Source organism: Eriocheir sinensis, chromosome 29, assembly GCF_024679095.1.
Source record: "Eriocheir sinensis breed Jianghai 21 chromosome 29, ASM2467909v1, whole genome shotgun sequence".
NCBI lineage: Eukaryota > Metazoa > Arthropoda > Malacostraca > Decapoda > Varunidae > Eriocheir > Eriocheir sinensis.
The window spans coordinates 15559342-15586952 of NC_066537.1; the positions used below are offsets into that span (position 1 = coordinate 15559342).

Here is a 27611-nt window from a genome sequence, read left to right on the forward strand (position 1 = left end):
CTATAACGCTGATAAAGAATATTTTGATTGATTGATGGTTGGTGCAGTCTGAATTTATTTGTTTGCACTTTAGTTTTGTGCCATTATTTCTCTTTCGGAATGTGTTGTCGATTAAAAACAATCCGGAATTGTCGACACACTGAGTTAAGCAATTTTTAGTAACATTTTAGACCTTTTCAGACCAGTGACGAGCGAAGTGACCGCCCGTGTTGGCAGCACTGGCAGCAGCAGCACCGCTCAGCACCGTACCTCAGCGCGGCCCATCCACGGTGCAGTGACAGTGAGTTACCAGGTGTACCACGCCCCCGTACCTGTACACCGGTATCTGGGGCGTCTGGGGGGTGTTTTGGGGCATCGGGACGCCTTGCTCTGGCTCCGGTGCGGCTGTGTGGGGCGCGGAGGGAGGAGGGACCTCGGTCCGTCCTGCCAGCCCCGCCTCCTTGGGTCCGTTTTTGTTTCCACTTCTGCAATGGAGGAGCCCCGAGCCGTCTCCTCAGCTGGCCGGGTCATTGCCTGGGCACACGGAGCCCCAGAGTCCCCCTAGAGGCCGTGGGTCGTGGTGTATCCCGCCTGGCTGTGAATTAGGGGCCTCTTTTATTGTTGTGTGATCGGCCTGGCATTGTTTACATCCGATACCTCACATGCTGACCCTCCCCCTCCCCTGCCCGGAGCGCCCGACCTTACCTTGCCTCGCCTTACCTTACCTTACCTCGCTCTGCCTTGCCCTGGCGACACAGGTTGTGGTTCAGTGAACCTGCGATCCAATATCATGAAGTGAACGATGTACATCTGAAATGTCAAGAAATCGGGTCGGTATGTAACGCTGTCCGAATCTAGCTGGGCTCTCCTTCCATACCTCACCCTGCAGACTGGGAGTGTGCCACCTTACTGGATGTGCAGACTGATATTTCATAAAGTACACAGTCAGTAAATATGAAGAATAAGGATGTGCATCTTCAGTATTAAAAATAGTAATAATAGATGCTGATTCTAAAACCAACCAGAAATAGTAAAATTTGGGTGGGTTGAGGGGCAGAGCCCCCTCGTTGGGAGGTTATAGATATATTCACATGTCTTATAGTGGCCATCAGGGATAGCAGACAAGAGGACATCTTATCATCATAGATAGGTTGAAGTGTATATATTTAACCTCCTTGCAGGGGGCTCAGCCTCCCAATATTTTACTGCTTCCAGATTTTTTTTGTGTGTATTATTTGTGTAGTCTAGTTCTTAACAACAATCAACAATCTGCTTGCTTCATAGTTAAAAACAAATAAAGTATTTTATTATGATCTAATCTTTACTTGGAGTGTTATCACTTTGCTTTACTGTAGTCCTTGGTTTCCTTATAACTTACATATGCTGTAGAGTCAGGTTAAGGTGCAGTCCATATATCTGATTATAGGCTGCTATTTATACAGTTGGAAGAAGGCACAGCTATATATGTGTGAACTGGGCAACCTTGTCACCTGTATGGCCTAGTAGGTGTATATGTTCATAAGAATGTTTTGTATAAACTTTATTGAAGCATTAATGGTAACTCTCAGAGACTAAGTTCTGATTCCCAACTACTTGTCTCCCTCCTAACAAACTGTGCAAATCTCAAGAACAACTCATTCATCCATTTTCTTCTCATTTCCTCTTCTATCGCCCACTAACCTAGGGACCTGGAGAAATGTGTTCATTTTTTTGGGGGTTGATAGCATATCAATGACCTTAGAATTTTCAAGGCACCTATTTGAAGTAAGAAGGGATTGATTGCACCAAAAAACCTTCACATATGTAGGTAATGTATAATAACATCCTATACAGTGGAGGAGTTTGGGGGTTAAGTGAGGAGGCATATTTATACAGGTTAACCAAACTTTGAGAAATCCTTACTGACTGAATAGGGTTGATTATTATTTTATTAGTTGGATTATGGTACTTTTTGGTACTGTCTAATTACTGCTCTTTAGGTGTCATGAGGGAGTTTGCATTTTTTTCATCCTTCAGTGCAGTCCTATTAGCATGTAAAATACACTAAATACTAATTGATAGGATAGTAGTATACCATGATGACTCGCTTATCTGTTTCATTGAAGGGCTTTATCAAGACACTGATAAATGTTGGGCTCTGCAGTTGCTGAAACCAGTAAACCTAGATAAGATACCAGGATGACTCTGTTAGTCATGCAATTGTTGTTCATGAAAGACCAAGTGAATGTACTGATAAAATGTTGTGTTCTACATTTTTGATGTTCCCATAACTGATAAAATGTTGTGTTCTACATTTTTGATGTTCCCATACTAACTTAGAATCAAGTCTTAAGTATTTCAATTCAACCACTTTATATATTTTTTCCCCAACCAAATTTTATGGTCTGTGGCGCTCTCTACTCTAACTGTATAGCTCTACATAATTGATGGTCTCCTCTCCTAGTCTTTCAACTACCAATACTTTACTCCTACCTGCATCAACTGTCAGCTTTCTCCATTCACACACCCTGTCAAAGCCATCCACAATCCTATGAGTCATCTTTTCATATTCTGCCAGCAGCACTATTACATACAAATAGACCTGCTGCTAAGGACTGCTCTGCATCTCTCATTTTCAGCCTTGCACCTAAACCACTTACTCATTTCTTTAATGCAACCATCTGTATGTATATTGAAAAGCCATGGTGACAGCACACACACCTGTTTCACACCCACACTAACATTGAAACTGTCACTCAGCTCCTTATTCACTCACACGTTGGCACTCCCATCCATGTATAAAGACTTTGATCCCTTCAAGTAGTCATCTTCACATGTAATATATTTTCAGGATATCCCTTAAGCCCTTCCTGTCAACCTTATCATCAGCTTTCTCATGGTTGATGAAAGTCAAACAGCTTCTTATACTTCTCTTAAGTATTTGCTAACTATAATTTTTCAGTGCAGAATTCTGGTCCACACATTCCCTCCCTTTCTTAATTCCCCCAGGGGGCTGTTTATCACCTACTTCTTTATCACTTGTTATCAGCCTCATTTAAATGCTTTTCACACACCCTTCCTGGCATGATGATAACTTATTGCCTCATAACTGTTACAGTCTTCTCCACTTTTCTTTTATACAGCAGCATAATGATGGTGTTTATCCAGTGTTGTGGCACTTTACCCTGCATCCATGCTACATTAACATCTGCATTATCCACTCGACAACTACATTTCTCATATATTTCTGCTGTTATATCATCAATGTCAGGTACCTTTCTACTTCTAAACTATTGCTTCTTCTATCTCACCCACACCTTCCATCTCTCCCTACACTGCCCCACATTTGATATATTATCAGTAATATGCATTGTTTTACCTACCCGAGTCCATTTATCTTCTTCATGGTTATTGAGATATCTTCAACCTCAGTCTGTTTTCTAATCCATGATACTTGCTTCCTTCCTCTCCATATTATACCCAGTATTTTTCTATTTCACTTTTGTACACTTTCTCTCTAAATGCTTGGTGAAGCATCAAGTTTCTGAACTATATGTAAGGGTTAGCAGGATACACTGATTGTACATCTTTCTCCTCAGGGACAGTGGCAGGCTGCTATTCATGATATTACTGTGTTCATCAAAAGTGCAAAAACACTCCATCTCATTCCTATTTTCTTTCTGATTTCATTTTCATGGTCTTTGTTTCTACTGATTGCTTGTCCTAGATATGTATATTCCTCAACTCTTAAGTGTTTCATTCTCAACCCTTATTTGCTATCATTCCAACTAATTATTAAACATTGTCTTTGTGTTTTTCCTATTTATCATCAGAACTACTTTTAGCCTCTTTGTAGTTAATAAATCATTCTTTGTTACATTTTCTCTGAACAATACAAAATGGAAAAAAAAAATTGTGGTTTGCAATCGCTGTATATAATGATACAAAAAGGGTTGGTAGGATTGTTCTATCAACTGTGTCAGAATTATACATATTTTGTAGCTTCTTAAGATTTAATTAATCCAGTTGTCATTATATACAGGTTTGTTAAATAGAAGCTTTCCATTTTTTTTCTAAGGTGCTGGTAAGGCATTTGTGTTGTGTGTTTATGAGGCATTCTGGATCTGGATCATAATGCGCAGGGCACCTTTCCGGTGCATAACACGCATATTTGGGCTCAGTTAGTGTGTCTGTCTGTCTCACTGCCCAGTGTGTTTGTGAGGCATTTGGCAATAGATCAATGCAGCAATTTTACCAAAAAAACAAATAGTGTTCATCATATAGCAAGAGCCTTGTCACATCTGTTCTTCTAGACCCCCCTTCCCCAACCCTGGGGTCGCCAAGACCTCAAAATATTAAACATAGTGTTATATTATAATAACACATATACAACTAAACTAGTGGGGTCTTGGTCATGTCTAGAGGTGCATGGATGGGGTCGCTTGAAAATAAGGTTGGGCACCACTGTTCTAGATGTTACAATACATCTCCATCAGTGGAAAAGAACTGAATTACTTATTTATTCTTCTTATTTGTTTACCTTTCCTCAGGCTAGACCATCTCTTTATTCACCCTCCCACAGACGTGTTAACGGCATAGCAAGGCTGGGGTGCAGAGAAGCGCAGAGCCGAGGCACAGCATGGCGACTCCCAACAGCGAACCGATGGGGAGGCTCAAGAAGTTCCTGGTGATGGGCAACAACCCCACAGAAAGATATGGAGGTGAGGACTGGACCTGATGATTCTTGATGTAGTAGTTCCTGTATGTGTGTATGGAATAATGATAATAGTAATAATAATAGTAATATCTAATAATAATAAATAGTTCATTCAGTGATTGCACTGTTAGGCTAAAAATGTACAAGTCATATACATATCAATCCATTTTGCAGAAAATTTACAGAAAAAGTAAATAAATAAATAAGTACCAAAAAAGGTGGTTGGGGACTGGTTGGGTGAAGGGTTCTCTGCGAGGGTGGGGTTTATGGAGTTAGGGGTGGGATGGGTGCAGTGTGATGACGTGGAGGCTGGGCAGCTTCGGCGGGTTGTCACAGACATGCTAAGTCCCGGGGCATTCCCAGGTTAGACGGAGAGTCAAGTGACAGTTGATTTAGAGGCAAAGGTGGTGCATTATTGCGGTCACTCGCATTACAGGCTTAGTTGTTAGGTGTTAAGTCCTGGCCTGGTGAGACAAGAGGGAAGGGTGGTTTCTGGTCAGCTGGGAGATGGTAGTGACGGGGACATTCCACAGGTCACATGATAAAGTCTGTGGCCGTGGGAGTGGTGTAGATGGTATGTCACAGCCTTTGAGGTGGTGAGGAAAATGGCAGTATGGTAACATCAACCTAACCCTCACCTTTATCCACCTTCCACAGTCCACATGATACGTGATGTGATCAACTGGTACCAGGGCTTTGAGCGAAGTTGCCGCAAGGGTCAAGAGGTGGTGCTGACAAACATCACCAAGCCCTTAGAGGCACTGCTGGAGGCCTCGGTGATCCCTACCATGGTGAAAGAGGGCAAGGCAGAGGCTATCATGGATACCCTTCGCACCTACAGCCAGCTCTCCTACGTCGATAAGGAGGCACTGGTGAGGCATTTGGCTAGTGGCTCTGGGTTGGTATTCTCAGACATTTCTGCCTCTCTCATCAACTATTTCCAAAGGCCATAAAGGAGATCAATTGGGCTATAATGAGTGTTTCTTTAGGTTCACGGTGCATTACCACTAGGGTCATAAAACTATCCCTGGAAATGCCCAAAACTCCTATGAAAGCCTTGTCAAATGTGTGAGCTTGGCACTGATATGTTCGAGAATATGGCGCCTGTATCTTATTTCATAATCTAATGGTATTAATTTTGATCTGTGGTTTGTGTTACTAGAGACCTGATGGCAACACTGGATCACTCGATGAGTTGAAATTTTAGTAGCTTGCATCACCTGCCAATCACACCTATTTAATCAGACACTATTAGGGATCATATTCTAGTTCAGTAGATTCTCTATTTAATGTGAGACAGGTACCAAGAAATTCAAGCAAAATGAAGGTGCTATTTCAAAGAGATTTATCTGTGTGGGATTGGAGTGGCCTTTTTTTTTTTGTTTTTGTTTTTGTGTGTGTGTGTGTGTGTGTGAAGGAGTCAGTTCAAAGGGATCTTATAGGGAAATCCCCAATTATCAGCATAACCATAAGGAGAAGCCTCTTACTCTTGAGTGAATATTTTGTAGCATTCACTCCATTTGATCACACATTATTAAGGAGCATACTGTAGTACTTTACCTCGCAATCATCATAGTAACCATAGAGAGAAACCCTGTGCACTGTCTTACTCTGTGGTGTGTGCAGGTGTTGTGCTTGGCTGTGGCATCCAAGCAGAGCGACCAGAAGAAGCTGGTGACGGACGCCCACTCAGCTGTGCGGGAACTGTGCACTGACACCCACCTCTTCTTCCTCTTCATACATATCTCCAAGATGATCGCCAGGATAAATGGTTACTCAGGTAGGCGGGCTGCTGTGATGGGCTGGTAGGGAGTGTGTGCTTATGTCAGTCTGTTGTGCATGTGGGACTTTCTAAGATATTTGTGTGGTGGTTCAGGAATAAGTGTGATTTGGTAGAGTAGTTGGAAGCTTGAAGGATGAGAGATGCATTGATGTGTGTATGTGTCCAGAATGCATGTGGTAAAGTGGTGAGTAAAGAAGAGAGAAGGTGAAGAGAGAAAGAACAAGAAAAAAGAAAAGAGAAGTAAGTGGTGATTCCTGACCTGTTTGTTGGAGAGAGACGCTAAGACCTTAGATGGGGAACCTTTCATTTCCTTATTCCAGGTTGGGGTCGAGGGCTGCGACGGGCAGTCAGCGAGTGGTACCTGTCCTGGGAGCCACAACGTCTGGCCCTGGAGGTGACGCGGCACTCCAGTGCTCACGGGTGGACTCACAGGGATGTCATCAGGCTGGCCCACCTCAAGCTGAAGGACATGCCATTGGGTGAGTGCTAAAGACAGCTGGTGGGGGAGTAGATGTGTGTATGTGTATTTATATTTTGCAGGGACTGTGTGTGAATATGTGTTTTTTTAGGGACTACATATGTGTATGTGTTTTCAGGGGCTACATGTGTGTGTATGTGTGTTTTGTAGGGACTATGGTTTCCAAAAGCCAAAAAGGAGACCAGTCATGTATTAATAAGTGTTTCTTAGGTTCATGGTACAGTAGAAGGGTCAAACTAGCACCGGTGTCTTAAGAGTACCCCTGGAAATGACTATAAATCCTACGAAAGCCTTGTCAAATGTGTGTCCTTGGGTGCCAAAATGTTTAATAATGCAGCCCTATATATGTGTGTATCTTTGTATGTGTTTTCTGCAAGGACTACATATATGATGTATGTGTGTGTGTGTGTTTTTCAGGGACCCAGGTGGTACTTCACTACGTCTTCCTGGGCCTGGAGAAGACCAAGGACAAGTACACAGGCCAGGAAAACACCTCCGAACTGCTGGAGCTGCTGCAGGCTCTTGATCGACACCCACACTCATCCTCTACCCCACAGGTACCACCCATGACCCCTTCTTTACACAGGTACTCTCAACAACTCTCCTCCATTAAAGAGGCAACTGTCCACATCCACCTCCACCTCACCCATCCATGCACAAAGTTAGTCTCTCCCTCCCTTCCACCTCAACACACACCCTCCACTCCACAGGTACTCTCAACACACACCCTCCACAATATAGGAACTTCATACAACACCCCCCCACTATACAGTTTCACCCATCAACCTCAACACACATCACAGATACTCTTTGTGGCCCTACCCTCTGCTTAAGCTTACACTCTCTCCACCAGGCATTCTTTACAACTCTCCACCTTGACACCCAGATCTTCCACTTTATAGGCACTCTACAGCCCCATTCTCCACTATAACACACCCTCCACTTCAGGCACTCTACAACTCCCCTTTCCACTTCAAAATATATCTCCCACTTCACAGGTACTCAACAGCCCCATTCTCCACTGTAATACACACCCTCCACTCCACAAGTACTATTGACAACCCTTCCCTCCACTTCAAATCACATCCTCTACTTCAGGTCCTCTTCACAACCCTCCCCTCTACCTTAATTAGTTTCTCATTATTCGTTATTTGTTATCTTTGTACTCGTTTCAACCCTCCCCTACACCTTAATCAACTTCTCATTATTTGTTATTCATTATCATTACTCTTTTCACCCCTCCCCTGCACCTTAATTAGCTTCTCATTATTTGTTATTCATTATCTCATTACTCTTCGCAACCCTCCCCTACACCTTAACCAACTTGTCTTTATTTCTTATTCATTATAATTATCATTACTCTTCGCAACCCTCCCCTTCACCTTAACCAACTCTTCTCGTTATTCTGTGCCGAAGGAAAAAACTACTCTATTTTAGGTGTTGTAGTTTGCTTTACTCATCTTTACTTACCATGTTAGGCTTGATGTAAATAAAACTACGTATTCTGCGTATGCTCAGGGCTAACGTAATTTCCTCTTCTTAAATATTATCTCTCTCCTACCAAATAATGCTGGTTAAGGAAGGATATTCATCTTCACTCCACCCAATAACTTATTTTAATTGGTTTGCATAGGTTTGCTGTAATGCGGTTGTTATCTGGAAATAAAAAGATTATCGTGTAAGTGTAGGCTAAGACACAGAGGATAAAGCTTTTTCTGTTTAGTTTGAGTTACTTTAGTGGGCAGTTGTAGGTGTGTGTGTGTATGTGTGTTCTTCCCTATTCTTATTTGTTTGTATATATGTTCTTATCTGTTCTTGTGTTTATGTGTATGTGTTCGTTCTTACCCATTTTTATGTTTCGTATTTATGTGCATTCTTACCTATTCTTATTTTTGTGTATATGTCTGTTCTTACCTATCCTCATTTTTGTGTGTATATAGTGATCTTACTTATTCTTATATTTGCAGGATTGAGTGAAGTTTGTGTGTGTGTGTGTGTGTGTGTGTGTGTATTTACCTAGTTGTTTACCTAATTGTAGTTTTACAGGGCCTGGGCTTACGCTCGTGTGGTCCCATCTCCGTATCTGTATTTTTGGTGTGTGTGTGTGTGTGTGTGTTAGTGTGTGCATGTGCATGTGGCTACATGTATGCAATTACCTTACCTTGTTGGTTCAGGCCGGGGAGGTAGCGTGGGACCAAGACCAGGTGATCAACAAGGCCAACAAGGTGCACGCCCAGTTTGGCAGCCTCAACCTGCACGACGTCCCCTCACAGAGTCTCAAGTCACAGGAGGTACAGTTTACAGTCCCTTTTGTTTACTGTATTCATGTTATATTGAGTGTACTTTTTTTTCAGTAAAGGAAATTGCTCAAGGTCAAAATATAAAAAAAGAAAACAATAATGAAAAAAAGCCTACTAATTGCTGCTCCTATTTAAAAGAGTTGAGAGGAGTGGCCAAAAGAGAGGTCAATTTCGGAAGGAGAGGTGTCCTGATACTCTCCCCTTGAAAGATTGTATATTCATTGTCTTGTATATGCATTGACGTCCCTCCCTGAGCCTCTAGTCACAGGGGGTGCAGTTTACAGCCCTTTTATTTATTGTGTTCATGTTATATTGAGTGGACGTGTATATGCATTGATGTCCCTCCTGAGCCTCTAGTCACAGGAGGTGCAGTTTACAGCCCCTTTGTTTATTTGGTTCATGTTATATTGAGTGGACGTGTATATGCATTGACATCCCTCCCTGAGCCTCAAGTCACAGGAGGTGCAGTTTACAGCCCCTTTGTTTATTTGGTTCATGTTATATTGAGTGGACGTGTATATGCATTGACATCCCTCCCTGAGCCTCAAGTCACAGGAGGTGCAGTTTACAGCCCCTTTGTTTATTTGGTTCATGTTATATTGAGTGGACGTGTATATGCATTGATGTCCCTCCTGAGCCTCAAGTCACAGGGGTCGCAGTTTACAGCCCCTTTGTTTATTTGGTTCATGTTATATTGAGTGGACGTGTATATGCATTGATGTCCCTCCCTGAGCCTCAAGTCACAGGGGGTGCAGTTTACAGCCCCTTTGTTTATTTGGTACATGTTATATTGAGTGGACGTGTATATGCATTGATGTCCCTCCCTGAGCCTCAAGTCACAGGGGTCGCAGTTTACAGCCCCTTTGCTATTGTTTTATTCATTTACTGCTACTGTACACTTGATCCATGTTCATCAGATTCGACTCAACTAATCACCATTCATATATTTCTATCAGGTTTGGTCTCATCTCCTGGACAAGCTGGACGGACAGAGTGTGGTGGCCAGCGTGAACCGCCTGGCGCGATGCAACTTCCTTGCTGCCACCACTGAGGCCGCTGCCGCCCCCCTGCAGGGCCAGCTAGTGGATCGCCTCACTCAGGATGATGTGGCAGCCTCAGGCACCACCCCAGCACAGGTCCTCATGACCCTACATGCCTATGAGCACCCCACCAGGTAGACAGAGAGTGAGAGAGAGTCTAATAAAATGGAGAAATAATAAGAGAGGAGGGGAAGGAGGATGGAAGGAAGAGCATTAAAGGAGGAGGAAGAGAGAGAGGGAGAGGGAGGGAGGAAAGAGAGGAAGGAAGGAGTGGCCTGAGGAGGAGGGAGGAGAGGGAATGGTCGGAGGCTTGTGTGAGAGAGAGAGAGAGAGAGAGAGAGAGAGAGAGAGAGAGAGAGAGAGAGAGAGAGAGAGAGAGAGAGAGAGAGAGAGAGAGAGATATATATAGATATATATATATATATATATATATATATATATATATATATATATATATATATCATATACAGTAGACCCTCTATTTAACATAAGACATGTACCTAAGAAGTTTGATAAAAATGGAGGTATTATTTCAATGTGATTTATCAATTGGTGACTGGTGGGACTTTTGTAGCTTGTGTGTATTTACCTATTTATCCTATTTGTAGTCTACCGGGCCCGAGCTAAGCTCTAATAGTCCCATCTCCATATCTACATTCTTCCAGCCTTTCCTTTCCTTGTTGGACACTGTTCGCCTCCACCACCTCTTCCCGCAAGCTGTTCCATCTTTTAACACTTCTATGTGGAAAACCATACTTTTTTTAGTCACTCAAACAGGTTCCTTTATTAAGTTTCTTCCTATGTCCTCTCAGTCCCTGTGTTCTCACAGTTAAGAAGAGATCATCTCTATCCACCTCATCAAACTTATTTACCAACTTATACAGTGTGATCAGATCTCCTCTCTCCCTTCTTTGTTCCAGTGTCAAGTCCATCTCCTTCAGTCTGTCTTCAATGTCATATTTGAGAGTTCTGGGACCATTTTAGTTGCAATTTTCTGTATCCTTTCCAGCTTTCTGATATCCTTCTTTTTGTGAGGCAACCACACAACTGCAGCATATTCAAACTTTGGTCTTATCATTGTTGTTATTATTTTCTTCATCATTTCTTTGTCCATAAAATGGAATAATACCCTTATATTTTGCATCATCCTGTAGGTTTCTCCAAACAGCTTGTTTATGTGCTTTTCTGGGGATAGAGTGTCTTGCATCGTTACTCCCAAATCTTTTTCTTAATGTACCACCTTTAAGTTTTCTTCTCCCATCCTGTATGTTTTCCTTGGTCTTTTTTTACTTTCCCCATTTCCATAACATGGCACTTGTTTGCATTAAATTCCATCTCCCATACTTTAAAAGAAATGCACTAAATGGAGGGTTTACTGTATATATTTGTCTGCATGTCCCCTAGAATGCCCAAGAGAAAAGTTTCCATGTTTATTCTGATTTGGTAACTTGTAACACGTGTCCAACTTGGCTCACAGGTTCATTGCGGTGGGGGGTGGCAAGGGTGCAGACAGGAAGGCCAAGGGCGAAACTAAAGTGCCGCGTCCCCCCGGTAAGGTGTCCTCGAGAAGACCAACAAGAGTCAACCCCAAAGTAGTGGATGCACTTCACTCGCTGCTAACAGCCAGTGCCAGGGTAAGTGAGTGTGTCTGTGTGTATTTACCTAGTTGTAATTTTACAGGGCCTGGGCTTACGCTCGTGTGGTCCCGTCTCCGTATCTATAATTATCCAACTTTTCCTTGAAACTTTGCACACTCTTCGCCGATACTATTTCTTCACTTAATCTGATTCAAACCTCTATATTTCTTTGTGGGAAGCTATATTTCTTTATGTCTCTTGAGCATCTTCCTTTCCTCAACTTTTTACTATGTCCTCTAGTATTCCTGCTGGAAGGTTCCTCTCTTAGTAGCAATTTCTCGTTATCTACTTCTTCCATTTTACTCAATAGCCTATATATTTGTATTAGGTCTCCTCTTTCTCTTCTTTGTTCTAGTGTTGGCAAGTCCATTTCCTTTAGTCTCTCTTCATATGTCAGTCCCTCCAGTTCTGGAATCATTTTTGCCATCCTCTGTATTCTTTCTAGTTTTACTGTGTTTCTTCATATGTGGAGACCACACTGTTTCTGCGTATTCTAGTTTAGGTCTGATCATAGAAGTTATTAATTTTTTCATCATTTCTTTGTCCATGTAGTGGAATGCTATGCCTATATTTCTCACCATGTTATATGTATCACCGAAGATCCGATTTATATGACTTCCTGGTTGCATATAATCTTGCATTATTACTCCCAGGTCTCTCTCTTCATTTACTTTCTTTAATATTTCACCATCTCCCATTTTATATGTCCATTTTGGTCTTTCTACACTTTTTCCCATTTCCATAACATGACATTTCTTCACGTTGAATTTCATCTCCCATTTCTGACTCCATTTCCAAATCTCGTTTAGGTCTTCTTGCAGCTCCTTGCAGTCTTCACTGTTTCTTATATGTCTTTGCAGTTTAGCATCATCCACAAACAGGCTCATGTAGCTGTTTATTCCCTCTGGCATATCATTAATATAGACTAGGAAGAGTACTGGTGCTAAAACCGACCCCTGGGGCACTCTGCTTTCCACCGTTCTCCATTCCGATCTAGTGTCCTTAACCACGGTTCTCATCTCTCTTCCTCTTAAGTAGCTTTCCATCCAGCACTTCATTTTCCCTCTCAATCCTCCTTTATTTTCTAGTTTCCACAGCAGTCTTGAATGTGGAACTTTGTCAAATGCCTTCATTAAGTCTAGGTAAATGCAATCCACCCATCCTTCTCTTTCCTGTAATTTGTCCGTCACTCTTGAGTAAAAGCTCAGCAAGTTTGTCACACATGAGCGGCCTTTCCTAAATCCATATTGATTGTTTGTGATAAGATTATGTTCTTCTAGAAATCTCATCCATTGTTCTTTTATTAATTTCTCACATATTTTGCATACTACACTGGTCAGAGACCAGTGTGTGTGTATTTATGTATGTATATATAACCTACTATTTATCTACTAATGCGCAGGACCTGAGATATTCTCTTAGTGTCCTGTTTCCATATCTATATTTGTTCAGAATTTCTTTTAATTGGTGAACGTTCTTTGCAGTAATCACTTCTTCCTTTTATCTGTTCCAAGCATGTGTGCGGAAAGCTGTCATTCTTGGCATCACTAATGCTGCTAGTCCGCCCCTTGAAGTTCCTGACCCTCTGTCTGACTGCACGATCATGTATTTTAACACATTCTTATCTTATAATTGTGTATATGAGAGAAAGAGAGAGAAAGACTATGAGCTGTATGATTGTTCTTTGTAAGTCCATAATGCAGCATCTTATGACATGTTTGTTCCTTATCCTTGCAGAATGCAGAGCAGACAACACGTAGACTGGGCATCTGTGTTGACGTTCGGGGCACCATGGGCACCAGCCACGTGTGGACGGGCAACCCGGTGGGCAAGGGAGAGGTGGGTGCCGGTGGGGGGACATTGAAGGCTACTCAAGTCACCCTTTTAGCTAAGATACTTCTACTGCCATAAAAGGTTCAGAAAGGCTGCTACTTTTTTTTATTTTTATATATACAGTCGTCCCTCAAATAGTATGGTTTCCAACACAGGTAACTCTCAATCTACGCGAGTTTGGTTTACATGTTTTTCAAATAAGGCGGGGTCCAAAATTCAAATAAATGGTTAATTTCCACGTTTTTTTTCACTTATACTTGATATTTTATGGAGTGAGAAACCAGATGTCTCATGCAACTGGACTCACACGGTGCCGTGGCCTCACAGCTGAGCTCAGTTCTTCCCGCGCGCCACTTGAACAACAATACAGTACCCACGCTGCCACACTACTCAAGATTCGTGATTGGATTTGTAGTGAAACCCGCTACAAGCCATAGAATGGGAGAGTCTGGCAAACTTAATCACAGGTTTCAAATTGTTACCAAAAAGAAACGTGCAAAATTCAGATTAATACTGATAATATGTTATTTTTTCATGTGGGTGCTTTAGATATTGTCAGAATCTCAAAGAAGTACCTGGAGCCTAGAGTACACAAAAAAAACACCTTTGTATCAGCATCAATGTGAATTTTGCATGGCTCGTTTGGTAACAGCATAGTGCCTGTGATGAAGCTGGCCAAGCTTGTCTATTATTTGACTGCCCTGATGTGTTGCTTCCATGTTGCAGGTGACAGGACACGAGGCTGCTGCCACCACCATACTGACGCTCACCTCGGGGGGCACCTGTCCGGCGACCACCACCCTCGCTTTCTCCGGCACCACATTTTCAGAACTCAAGCTCACCGAGGGCATCACTGTGCTCCAGCTCATTGAGAAGTTTAGAGAGGTTTGTGGGTGCTCTGGGAGTAATATGTTAAGAGCTCTGGCCGGCTGTGGGCTTGACTGGTCTAGTACATTTGTTAATATTTAGAGTTTACTGTGTCAAGAAAAGCTCAGGAAAATCCATAAACATAAAAATCTTTTGGAAGCAATGAATTAATTAAAAAATATAATTTGAATAATAGATATTGGGCAAATTAGTATTCTCGCTTTGTCTTAGTTATTTTGGGTAGTTATCTCCAATTATTTCATTCAAAGTAATGTTGGGGCTCACGCTGAATGGTGTGTTGCCTCAGCACTCACCTTTGTTTCTGGCCCTTGAACCTGTAGTGGATAAATACCCATACCTTAGAACACAATCAATCAATCAATGGGGGCATACAATGCATCCCTGAATATTGCTAAATCTATATGAGCACCCAGTCTAAAATTGTAATGGGGAGTATTTCTGCTTTTCAAACCATATGAGAAATTGACCTACCTGCTACAAACGTTATTCCAATAACCCGCCCATGAATCGATACTCACCCCTTAAAACACCAGGCATACTCTCAAGTGTCAAGGCAAAGGGTACCCCATGGCTCAAGGTCTTCATGGTCCTTTTCTGCATCTTGGACCACTACTAAAAGAATGTCCAAATGTGCAAAATGGGCCCTTGGGATGTTGCTTCAGTGATCAGGAGCCTTCAGTGCTGCTTCTATGTAAATGACAGCACTGTACTTCCCTGTCTTCCTGTCTGGAGCTAGCAATATCTCCTGACTGAGGGAAAAATAACTCCAGTGCTACCCTTTACTTGTGAGCAGCTTTGAACATCCACCATCCAGGTCGAACTCCATCAATTTTCCGTAATTGTTGAAGCGAATGTTGACAGATTAATGAGCTTTAAATCACACTTCTCTTGCCATACAATACTGCTTCCATAGATAAAAGCCAAACACTACTATTGCTCATTGTCAAACTGTGTCTAGCTGCCTCAGTAATTTATGCCAAACTTCACCATTGCCAGATAATTTGGTGAGGTAAATGTAGAGGGGGCATTTAGCTAAGGAAACCTAATATTAAAGACTAAATGATTAAAGTTGATATCCAGTAATGCCAAGCTACTTATAAATGTTGCTTAAAAAGGCCAGTAGTGTCAAACTCTCATCTGGACACTCTTTCTCTTTACTTATGCAGGACCTTTTTTGTTTTCTCTTTGTTTCCCTTGAGTTGTTTACTGTAAAAAAAAAAAGCTAATGATTAAAGTTGCTTCAATAATCAAGACCAGTGATGTCAAGCTATTAAAGCTGCCTCAGTAATCAAGCCCAAACACTGTTACCAGACTGTGATTGGCGAGGTCAACGTGGAAAGGGCACTCAACTGGGGGAAGACGCACCAGGCGGAGACATTGGTGGTGCTGACCCACCGCCTGGAGCAGTCCACCATCACTTCTGCCACTGCCGCCCTCCAGCGCCACAACGAGGCCAACAACACACAGACAAGGTACGTCAAGAGATTTTTTTTTTTTTTCTCTTATTTACAGCAGTGAAAACAGCTCAGGGGCATAAAAAAGCAGACAAACAAAAGTCCCTAAACAAGAGGTTGTAATATTCTTGAAGAAATTTTGTTTGATATTATTTTTATTTTCACATGTGACAGTTCTTCTATATACTAACTAGAAGTATTGATTTTAGCTTTTTTACACATTCTCAGGAGATAAAATTTAAACAAGATTTTGATGAGAGATTTACTCCTTTGGGGATATGTGGTCATACAGCACCTGGGGGGATATCCTCTCAGGGTATATCAACATAATGTGGGTCTGTGGCTCAGTGCATTGTGGTGAGGAGAAAAAAAGAGAAAGTTGGTCAGGTTTTCCTCACCTTTCTCCTCACCATATTCCTGTTTCCTGCTTCTCTTCTGCTCTTCTTTGTGTTCACTGAATTAGCATCATTTGCTTTTGTCAATTGTGAGTGTAGGGAGGGATGGATAGACTTTCCTCTTTACACTGTCCACTGATAACAATTATGGAGAAAATAATGCATCAGATGCAGTCAGAGTTATATGAATAATGTTATTGATAAGAATTGAGGGAGATGCTGGTAATGGTATGCCCAAGGGAGATGGTTCTGAATGAGCTTGGTTATGAATAAGTATTAAAGGAGAAGGTGCCTTACGAGGAGTGAAAGGGGACTGTGAATGCTGAGAACTACATTATCTTTCTAAGATTTTGCAAAGTAAAAGCTCTCGGTCATTTATGTGCAAGAGAAAGTGTCATGGCCATGACAGCAGTTTACTACTATAACTATAGTGTAGTATTCTCCCACACATACTACAAGGATGGTTAGTTACCATGTTGTGCCCACAGACTGGTGTTGTGTGGGCTGTGCTCAAGACACATCAGTGTCCCACACTCTGATGACCTGCTTGTGGTGTTGGGCTTCCACCAGCGGACACCCACCATTATCAGGGCCTTCCACGAGCGCTACTTTTGAGGCTCCCGGCCTGCCCACTGCCGTCAATGCTGCTGCTGCTGCTGCTGCTCCAGATCTGCAAGTGACAATTGATCTTGTTAAATGTTACACTATACGTTACATTAGGAAGGTCAGTTGGCTGGGATGCTTGCCTGTCCCTTTCCTTCTAGCATAATAGCTAGCAAAATGGTCCTGTCCTTAGAGTGGGGCTATTTTCCATTGTTTCCAGGGATACCAGGTTTATCAATACATGTAAGGACACATATTTCCTGCAATATATTTTACTTGTTGTGTGAATTAAAGATATACAGGTATACAGTAGTACATTTTATATACAATATCATACTGTTTGCTGTTTGTCTTCCTCAGTAAACAGAGGTGTCATTGAATCTGAGCCAGAGTGCGTGTGTCTGGCCTCAGCGTGGCAGATCAGAGTGGTGCTGCACCCTCAATGAGCCACTCCAAGCTACAAACTTGAGCTTTCATGTTACTGTGCTGGTTTAACAATATTTCACAGAGGAAATATTTTTGGTGCCTTGACAAAATTTCATCCTCATTAGCTAACAGTTGCAGTGCTTGAAGTCCTTTCAAAGTGGTGGGGAAGAATGCAAACTTCATACAACAAATCACAGCAAGAAAGTGTAATATGTATTTGCTTCACTGAGAACTAGCAGTGATGAGGGAGAGTAAGTGTTTCTGTGTGTCACTACTACTTGTGCACTGTGAACTAAACACTGTGCACAGATCTCCTTTGCTGAGTGGTTTATGCACTCATGGGCTGCACCTCACTAAGGTTAAAAGTAAAGCTGCCACAAACAAGAGGTTAGCTGAGGAAGCACTCTGACCCCAACTGTTTTGAGAGTCCTTGTCTGTATTCCCTAATGTGTTGTGCTCCAGATGGTCACTTTTACTACTTTATGTCAATGTTTTACTTGTTTGTGTTCAGGTTTTGTGCTAACTCATTACTTTCATGTGGACTAGACATGGGATGGCAGCTGCCTGGCATGGAATGTGTTTGTAAACATTATGTGAAAGTGTGGAAAAGAATTTAACAGGATAAAAATGGTCTTGGCAAGAGATTATTTTCAAAGAGGACCTTGAAGTACTTAATGAGAAAAAAAAATCACTTTTTAAACCTTGACATATGTAGTGACAGGATTTTATTTGACAAGGCTTTTTGATATTTTAATGTGTGCTATTATTATGATATGTATGAAGTTTTAGGGTACAAGGTAGTATAGGAAGTCCTGGTGACATGAGCTTCTCAGAAATATTTGCATCAAGCTCCTTGCTCAGAACAGTTATTTTCACTTGGGTATTTCTGTTTTCACACAAGTAAGTGGAATAATGTCATAGGGAAGGAGGGGGAGCAATCATGCTTGGTAACCAATTCTATTTTATCCATAGGCTCTCAACCTCCCTCTGAAAAACAATAATATGGAGCAAAATTACAAATCAATTAACTTGTTACAGAGGACTTCCTGTGCGTCACTTTACTGATATTTCCAGCTTTATTTATTTAATTAGCTTGCTTCTTATCTAAGAAAGCAATTATTTTATTATTTATTTGACTGATTTTGGAAACAAAGTTTTGTTGATTAAGGAAATTTCTGAGCTTTGTTTGAGTAACACCATATTATATGAATCAGGATTTAGAATTTTAATATTTGCATATATAAAATAAACAATGAATTTTCAATATTGACTTGATAACTGAAAGACTGTTGTTAAACTAGGTTTTGGGTGCCTTGCTAAATTGTTCACAAACTTCATGTTGTCCTGGGTGGGAATTTTTTTCTGCATTGCATGAAATGAAGAGAAGAAACAGTAATGCTTTGAGGGTTGCACTATACAAGCATTGTGGTGAGTGTCACAGCTCAGGGTGGCATCTTGGGGAACAAAGGCTCCTGTCATGAGGGTTCATACATGGCTTGGGTGAGCCATGGTCAACATATCTGTCAACTCCTCAGGTTGCTGTCACCTGGATCTTCCCAACTCATGCCAAACTAACACTTCTTATACACATAAAATATACTGCCTCCTATTCTAAATAGTGGCAGTCTGCAAGCTGGAAAACAAAACCAATACACACATAAACAACAACTCATTTCCTGCTACTCACCTGTCTACCTACCTTTTCTACACACACACACACACACACACACACACATACACTACTGGCTTCAGCTTCTCTTCAAGAACACAGAAGGAAGCTTTCCCTCAGAAAATCTTCCCTGGAAAAGAAAAAAGAAACTGATTAACATTTGGATATCTACATTTTGACATTATTGCTTTGTGTTCATTTACTGTAATGAATGGGAAAGACGCTCAGTTTATTGAGGAAAAATAATGCATCATTATAGTTTGTAGCTGAAAAATAGGTGTGGACTATGAATTTTATTTATTAAGAGATACCTTAGGAATCTGAACAAGTATTAATATCTATTACCAACTATGACTCAAAGAGTTATTTTTCAAGTGAGATAGAAAGTAATGCTTGGTGTTGTAACGTGGTGAACACACTGACGCAGCTGCTGGTCACCAAAACGTTTGGCGTGTGTCCACTGGTGACTAACAACAAGTGGGAACACCCGATGACTAAATACCAATGGCAAACCCCGGTGCACGTGGCCTGTGAAAAAAAGTTGATATTATTAAGTTTTATACATCAGTAAAATGGAAACATTGTTTTATGATAATGAGAATGGTGTCAATCTCTAGTCTACGAGCAAATGAATGGGGATATAGAATATTTATAAAGTGTCAGGTTTACCCAAAATATAATAAGGCTTTCCAGCAGACAATATGATTGCACAGATGAAACTTAACTTAATGCAGTGATAATGTTCATATCACAAGCACTGCTTGCAAACAGCACTGTATGGTACAAGGGAAGAATCTGTGTGGAACAAGGAAACATATTTTATGATCTCATGAAGCATTTGTAAAGCAGAGAGTTTTATCATGTGGTATGAAGGTAGTGTAATGAGGGTAAATATCTGGAGGAGTGGAAGCTAATGAACTTAAGTAATATTTTAATGTTTAAGAATAACAGTTATGAATAAAACTGCCTGGACATAAGGTACTACTATGAAGCTGTTCACTATGAATAGCACTTGAGTATGCATGCATGGTGCAGCTACAGAGCAGTGTTTGGGTGCATATATTATACTTACCACAGTTACTGGTGCACCCAAGGGGTTGGAGATTCCTTGCTAAGAACACTGCCTCTGAGACTTAAATTACATTACTTTCAAGACAGCTACAATTTATCAATGTTGTCTCCTCTGCACAGACCAGCTGCTTGGTTATTCCCTGACTCACTGGGTGCACCACTGTCCAACAGTTTGCACCTCCGTTTTGTTGAGGAAGAAGGATTTCTAGTGATATGCTGCTATGTTTTACAACAGCAAGGAAAAACTGTACACACAGGATGTGTTCAAGAAGACCTGTAAAGAAGTAAAGAATATCTTGTCCCTAGATGTTCTGAAACTGCTATCTAAGTATTTATTTATATTTAAGTTTACTGCAAAGTTTGTGGAGCAAACGATATGAAAATTTTGTTTTCTTATAAGCTGGCTTGCAGTTTTGTGATACAGGCAAGAATCCATGTTATGTATATTGATGTTCAAAGTTCAAAGTAAGCATTGTTATAGGTCTTAAAAGTAAGACCACATCTCAGTCCATGGTCTTGCATATTCTCTCTTTGTGTTCAGTGAAAGACATGAAGAATGAAACAAAGGAACTGCACATAAACCCCACAAAACCTGCAGAACATAAGCCCTGTCAGGTGTTTATGTCCTTGTTGATCACTGACAGTGTGAGGATGGTTTGTGTGTCAACAGGACAGAGGTGAGGGGGTGGGTGATGCAGGTCAGCATTTTCCAATAGGAAGCTAACTTGAACTGACAAGTTGTAAGGAAAATATGTATGGAACAGTTCCTCTCAATGTTTACAAGTAGTTCTGCAATAATAGAGGCAATCATATCTGCTAATGGCGTAAAATATTAGTGAGTTCAAATAAAAGAGATATGTATATGGAAAAGTATAAGATAAAAGCATATCCTTCTCACTGATAAATTGAGTTGTGGTCTTGCAAGCCAGACTGCAGGGTGAATGGGGAATGTGAAAAGTTGCTGCTATGTGAAGGGCAGCGGTGTACCCATCAGTCCTTGTGTCAGGAGTCAAGTTGCTAGCTCCATACCCACCACTATCACCTCCTTAGAGAGTAGCATTTCCCCTCCTTCCCTGACTCCATACTCTCCATTTGCTTTAACCATCTCATACATAATATACGTGTGCAGCCATAGCGTATGCCCCCAACTTTACCTACCTATACAGCTCTACTATCAACACACCTTAGAGAGTAACACTTCCCTTTCTTCTATGAATCCATACTCCTCATTTGGTTTGATCATCTTATTTTAACTTGAAACTCTCTTAGTACTGCTTTATCCTTCCATACATTATTGTGTTTTCATTGTGTCATTGAGTCTCTTTACCTTTCCATTTACCTCCATCTGACTCCTCTTGTACATTGGTGTGTCTTCAATGCATCACTGTCTCTACCTTACTATTTACCTCCATCTTACTCGTCTGACGCCAGGCACGTTTTATTCTCCCATTTGCTCCAAACAGAAGGACCAACAAGTACAGAGCTGCCCTCACCACAGAAGCACCTTTGAGAGTCCCCTGTAGTGATGTGTGACTTGCCTCTGGGCCACAGTGAAGGACCCTGGAATAAGTCTTGGCATTTCTGCACTAGTGTGAGGGGAGGCAAGGAGGTGGTTATGATATTATACTCTTACCTATGTAGTAACTGAATTTTTTTTTCTCTTCAACTCACGTTAACCTTCAGGAACACATGGTGATAAGGGAATTCTTGTTGGTGGATGTGTGTGCTCATTTAAGTAGTTTGTAGATGGTGTCGGTCTGTGCGAATGAATGCTTTACGTGTCGAGGGTTACCTTGTCCTCGTAGCCACTATTAGTGTATTCTTATAATAATTTCACACAGTAATGTATTATGTTATGTTATAGGTAGCAAACACTGGAATATCTATAATGTAAATTGAATATATAACCTGATAATTATCTGGTTGAATTTTGGAAAAAGTGTGATCTTGATTAAAGTCCAGAAATAAAGTGCTTCATTATGCTGTTATATTCCACACTTCTCAGGGTCAATCTTCACTTTACAATGCTTGTCAGTGATGAGGGAGGAAAAGTATGATTGCTTTATACTAAGGCAGGCTGCAGCATGAGGGAGTCTTGCCATCCAGGCTTGAGTCAGTCAGAGGTTGCAACTGCCAGGTAGTATGGAAAAAAGTACAAGTGTGTCATGGTACAAGCGACAAACCAAGCGACAGGTGTTTACAGCAAGCGTGCACCAAAGTTACCAGACCTAACAGTAGACTAAGGCCAACTTGCACTTGTGTAGTGATGATTAACTGAAATTGTACGTTACTGTAGATCATTACTCGATGTAGAACAAATGTACTTAAATCTATAGAAATTTTATTATCTTATATAGATTTAAAACTATTAGTATACTCCAGATATATTACAAGTCATTTACTCAAAAGTCCCAGATTAGCTGAAGCAAATACTATACAGGTAACTCTCGATTTACGTGAGTATTGTGTCCTTGAAGAGGTCGCGTAAATCAAAAACAATGTAAATCAAACAAGAGGTAGGTTTCTATCAAAAAATAAATATTCACTCCATTCAGTGGAGAGAGAGAGAGAGAGAGAATATCCATATCACCGAGATATCCACTCAGACACTCAGTCTCAGCCTCACTCGTGTGAGGAAGAAATGAGGGACACCATGAGCGACTGGCTAGTATTGGTACTGGCACCAAGCAGTCTGGTACTGGTACAGTACCGTATAGCTGGTACCGTTAGTACCAGTACCTACCCACCCCTATTGTTGAGTAGCGTGGCAGCGTGGGTACTGTATTGTTGTTCAAGTGGCGCGTGGGAAGAACTGAGCTCAGCTGTGTGGCCGCGGCACCATGTGAGTCCAGTTGTGTGAGACATCTGGTGGCCACTCCATAAAATATCGCGTATAAGTGAAAAAACATGTAAATTAAACATTTATTTGGATTTTGGACCCCGCGTTATTTAAAAAACGCGTAAACCATACTCGTGTAAATCGAGTTACCTGTATTTCATTAAAGAGGCTTCATATTATATCCGTGTGAAAATCTGAATGTTTTCAAAGTAACTTGGAATCAAAGACACAGAGTGTGGGTGTGTGCGCATCACTCTGGGAAGTGTGAAGTGTTTGCTGGTGGAAGTATGTGGCTGGAGTGACCAGATCTGCTGTGCTGGTGGTGGTGGCAAGGCAGAAGATTAGCTGAACGAGGGAACTGTTTCACTAACGTGGTGACTGTTGGATGTTCTTGGCAATATGTGCAGTTCATTATATTTTCTGCTGCTTGGTTTATGCTAATATATCCTAGTTAGTTTATCATCATTGTTCTCTTATTCACTCCTGTTTTGGTGAAGTAATTTTCTATAAGTCCTGGTAAATATTATATACCATTAGATCTGTTAATGTTCAAGGAATTACTCATCAAACAGCAAGAATCTCATGCATAAAAACTGAATTGTCTTGGGCACCAGAATGCTGCCACTCAGAGGACCTAACGTGTGACAAGCAGAGTAATAGTTTTGACAAATCATAAGTTATGTTAAAGGACTTGCAGCTCACTAAGGTTCTCATGTCCTGCCACACCAAGAGGTTGTTGTTGTGTGGGGCTGTGACTCCCGCACTCCCTTTACCACTGCTGTTGTGTGTTAAAGGCTCAATGAGCGTCATGTGTCCACGCAGAGATGTGTGTTGCTAAACTGAATTTTTTGTTTGTGTTGTACTTCTTTACTTGAGTATTCAGTTCACTTGAGTTTTCATTGCATAACAAAACAGTGAAAAACTTCTGGGCAAATGTGCATTTCTCTTCAAAATTTCTACATCATGTGAGAACAAAACATGAGTCTAGTACATAACCCAGACCTTTCCAGCACCACCCCTTGTTCTCTGTCCTTAACTTGCCCACCATGTAATTAAAACAAATACAAAATCTACTTGCACTACATACTGTGAGAGCTTCCAGGCCACAGTTTCATGTAACATTTACCATCCATGATTATGACGAGGGAATATTATTAACATATTACAAATATCTCTTAGACACCTTACTAATTACTAAGCATATATAAAAGGTTTAAGAGTATTTTTTACTCTATTAACTTAATATTTGCAAGCCACTACCACTTGGATATTCAAAGAACAGGCCTTCTTGCACCCATCTGTGGCTTTGCTTCACTCTGGGGAGAACCACAGGGTAATTAGACAACAGGACCACATCATTCCAGGATTAACAGTCATATTCCAAGCTCTCTTTACCAAGCGATGTCAGTTATTACCAACTTAAAAACAAACGGCAGCTTCTAAACTTTATTATCTTTGTTGAATGCTACATACTTGACTTCAAATTACTTTTATCTTGTCATCTTTGCAACATATTTTACTAATAGAAAATAAATATGTTAGATGTAGCCATTAACTCATAAAGTGGTTTATAGAAAGCTCATAGGGAACAATGTCTGGCATACTGATACTCTTCAAACTGATGTTAAAAAATGAGCTGGGCTGGTACAGTTTATAATATGGTTATTTGTCCCAACTCCCAACCACTCTCTCTCTCTTCTCAAAAACAAACATGAAAAATCCCTACCTTTTTAGTGGAGCTGGATCACTATTTTAGTCTGTCTGGGTTTATGTTTTGGTGAGGTTAAGATACTGTCCTCTACATCCACTGCCAAAATAACATCTTTGTGCGACGCTTTGTTAAAGTTTTATTTGCGAAAAACTGGGGAACACGGCCCCGGAAACCATTAGTAGGTCATATTAGGCTGTCAAGGATTGCTCTTCGTGGCATGTGGTCCTGTTATCTAATATTACTTACTATGCTTCCTTGTGTATGGTAAAATGGTTGTACTGTATTCATGATTATCTCCTTACCTCCTCCCCTAAAGAAAACATCTTTGTATTATTTTAGCACATGGTTCTTGCAGACCTTGTAGTTAGTTAGTTAGCTTAACTTTCTCGCTGTATTGCCACGGAAGGCTTCATTCAAGGTTGTGGTGCATAGTATACTTCTTTTAGTGCTCCTGATGTCTCTCGTGCTTTGTGCTTTATGACACCTAAGCAAACCTGAGCGTCACTTACCCCCAGGATGTGTTATGCAGCTAGTACACACCAGAGCCATAAAATAGGAGAGTTTGCCCAGCTTCATTACAGGCACCATGTTGTTACCGAATGAGCCTTGTGAAATTCAAATGGTGCTGATATAAAAGTATTTTTTTTATGCTCTCTGCCCTCCTTCGAGATCCTTATGACACCTAAAGCACACAAAAAAACACTATTATAACAGCATCAATTAGAATTTCATGCGGCTCTTTTGGTGACAACATGGCACCTGTGATGAAGTTGGCCAAACTCTCCTATTCTAGTGCTCTGCTACATACCAATCCAATTTGGCAGCACTGCTTGCCAGTCCATCTGGAGTCCTTACATAGCAGAGACTAGTCCTTCTGTTTGGAGTCTTCGGTAGCTCCAGACAGAAGAATTGATAAGTACAGTGCTTCTGCTCTTTACATTGGAGCTTAGAAAGTCCTCTGTTGGTATGCTTAATTAAGAATAACACTTCTTTGTCCTGGCAGCTTTCACCCCATGTTCATTTAGGGTTGCTGTTTTGGGGTTGTGGCTTGAGGTTTAAGACCAAATGCCCTTCCTAATGTCAAGCGATAGCACTGGGGTTCAAACCGCCTCGCCCCGACTCGTCACAACGTGGCCAAACACCTTAATCCACTACACCAATCTGGAAAATAAAGCTGAGGTGCAATACCTAACTATGTTCAGAGTGCAGCTTGATCAACTTTAATTATTTTGACAAAATTCATCTTCATCAGCTTAATTTGCTTGAGCAGTTTTGTTTCCTAAGAGGCTTGTAATGGGAAGGATAACAGTGTGGAGGCTTCTTGGGGGCTGTCAGGGGTGGAGGTGCTGAGTGAGTGAAGCAACGTGCCCCCTGGTGTATGCTCTTCATTAGTTAGTTTATTTGGTTTCCAATGTGGTATTGGTCTGGTGTACTAATTGGGGAGTATCCCTTACCTAGCAAAGGTTACTTCTTAGTTCCTCTACTACTGATAAATGAAGCATTTCAAGATAACATGGACATAAGCAAACATAACTATGTACACTGTTTGAACTAACTTGACATATAAGCTCCTCCCCTTCCCCATTTAGTTCATATCATTGGCCCCTTCACAAGCAGGCCACGCCCCTTTCCCAACTTAGGATGCATATGATTGGTGGATTCTGGATAATGAGCTGGTGTGGTCTTATTTGTAATGTTGATGTGGGCAGGTCTTGGGTTCCCTGAGCACCTGTACCCATCAAGGAGGAAGGAAGAGGCTGAGTATTTAGGGATGGAGGCATTTTGATGGAATATGCACAGTCTATCTCAACCACATATTTTTGTATGCAACCTTTTTGTTAGCACATGAAGATTTGGGTGAATAAACATATGACTAGGACTTCTGAAGGTTTTTATTGAATGTGGAAATTGCAATCCTCATATATTACTTTCACATGAGGGGGTTGAGGAGGAGGTTGTGGGGTTGAGGAGGAGGTTGTAGGTGTTGAGAATGAGACTGTGTGAGTTGAGGAGGAAGAGGAGGAGGAGGAGGAAGCTGTGGAAATTGAGGAGGAGGAGGAGGAGATTAAGGAAGAGACTGTGATGGTCAAAGAGGAGGATGTGGGGATTGAGGAGTTTGGGAGGTTGAGAAGGGGGTGGGGGTTAAGAAGGAGGTTGTGCAGGTTGAGGAGGAGGTGGGAGGTTGAGGATGAGATTGTGTGAGTTGAGGAGGTTGGAGGGTTTGAGGTAGGTGGTGGGGACCAAGGAAGAGGTTGTGGGGGTTGAGGAGAAAGTTGGGGGTTTGAGGAGGTAATGGAAGTTGAAGAAGAGGTTGTGGGGGTTGATGAGGTTTGGGGTTGAGGAGAAAGTTCGGGGGTTTGAGGAGGAGGAGGAGGAGGAGGAAGAGTTTTTTATCTGCTTCATTTACTAAGAAACAATTCCCGCGTGATGGCAGGAAGGACATCCGGCGGCGGCTGAGGCAAGCTACGATCGAACGTTCCAGCGCTAAATGATAATGATGACTTTGTTTATTCATTCATTGATCATTATTATTAGTATATATTCATGTTTAACTTTCATTATATATACTTCCTTTCCCCAGGCCAGTTCCAGGGATGACACACAACAGATCTATCTCCGTAATGCAATAGTTCTTATTATTAACCTTCCCAAAGGCGTCGAAACCTATCCAAACCTCCGCACACAAGCTGAACCCCTCAAAAAAAAAAAAAAAAAAAAATGCGTTGATTTTTGCGTATATACTCTGGTGAATAATGCGGGATTATGATAATAGCAAAAATTCATAGTTTTTCAGAGGGCCTCCACCGAA

At 41.3% G+C, this 27611-nt stretch overlaps 1 protein-coding gene across 2 annotated transcripts; it reads left to right on the forward strand.

Moving 5' to 3' along the window:
* Window positions 1-26681, forward strand: LOC127005141 (RNA-binding protein RO60-like). 2 transcript variants are annotated; one of them, XM_050873757.1, is made up of 13 exons: window positions 1-280; window positions 4541-4679; window positions 5333-5547; window positions 6302-6455; window positions 6779-6937; window positions 7354-7493; window positions 9111-9227; window positions 10193-10410; window positions 11754-11910; window positions 13651-13752; window positions 14473-14631; window positions 15946-16106; window positions 16972-26681. In XM_050873757.1, exons 2-13 carry the CDS (start codon window positions 4598-4600, stop codon window positions 17096-17098), a joined length of 1791 nt encoding a protein of 596 aa, XP_050729714.1. In that variant the 5' UTR covers window positions 1-280; window positions 4541-4597; the 3' UTR covers window positions 17099-26681. The 2 variants fall into 2 exon arrangements, with proteins under 2 accessions (XP_050729714.1, XP_050729715.1); XM_050873758.1 differs by lacking the exon at window positions 1-280 and adding an exon at window positions 308-813.
* The last annotated feature ends 930 nt before the right edge of the window (window positions 26682-27611 follow it).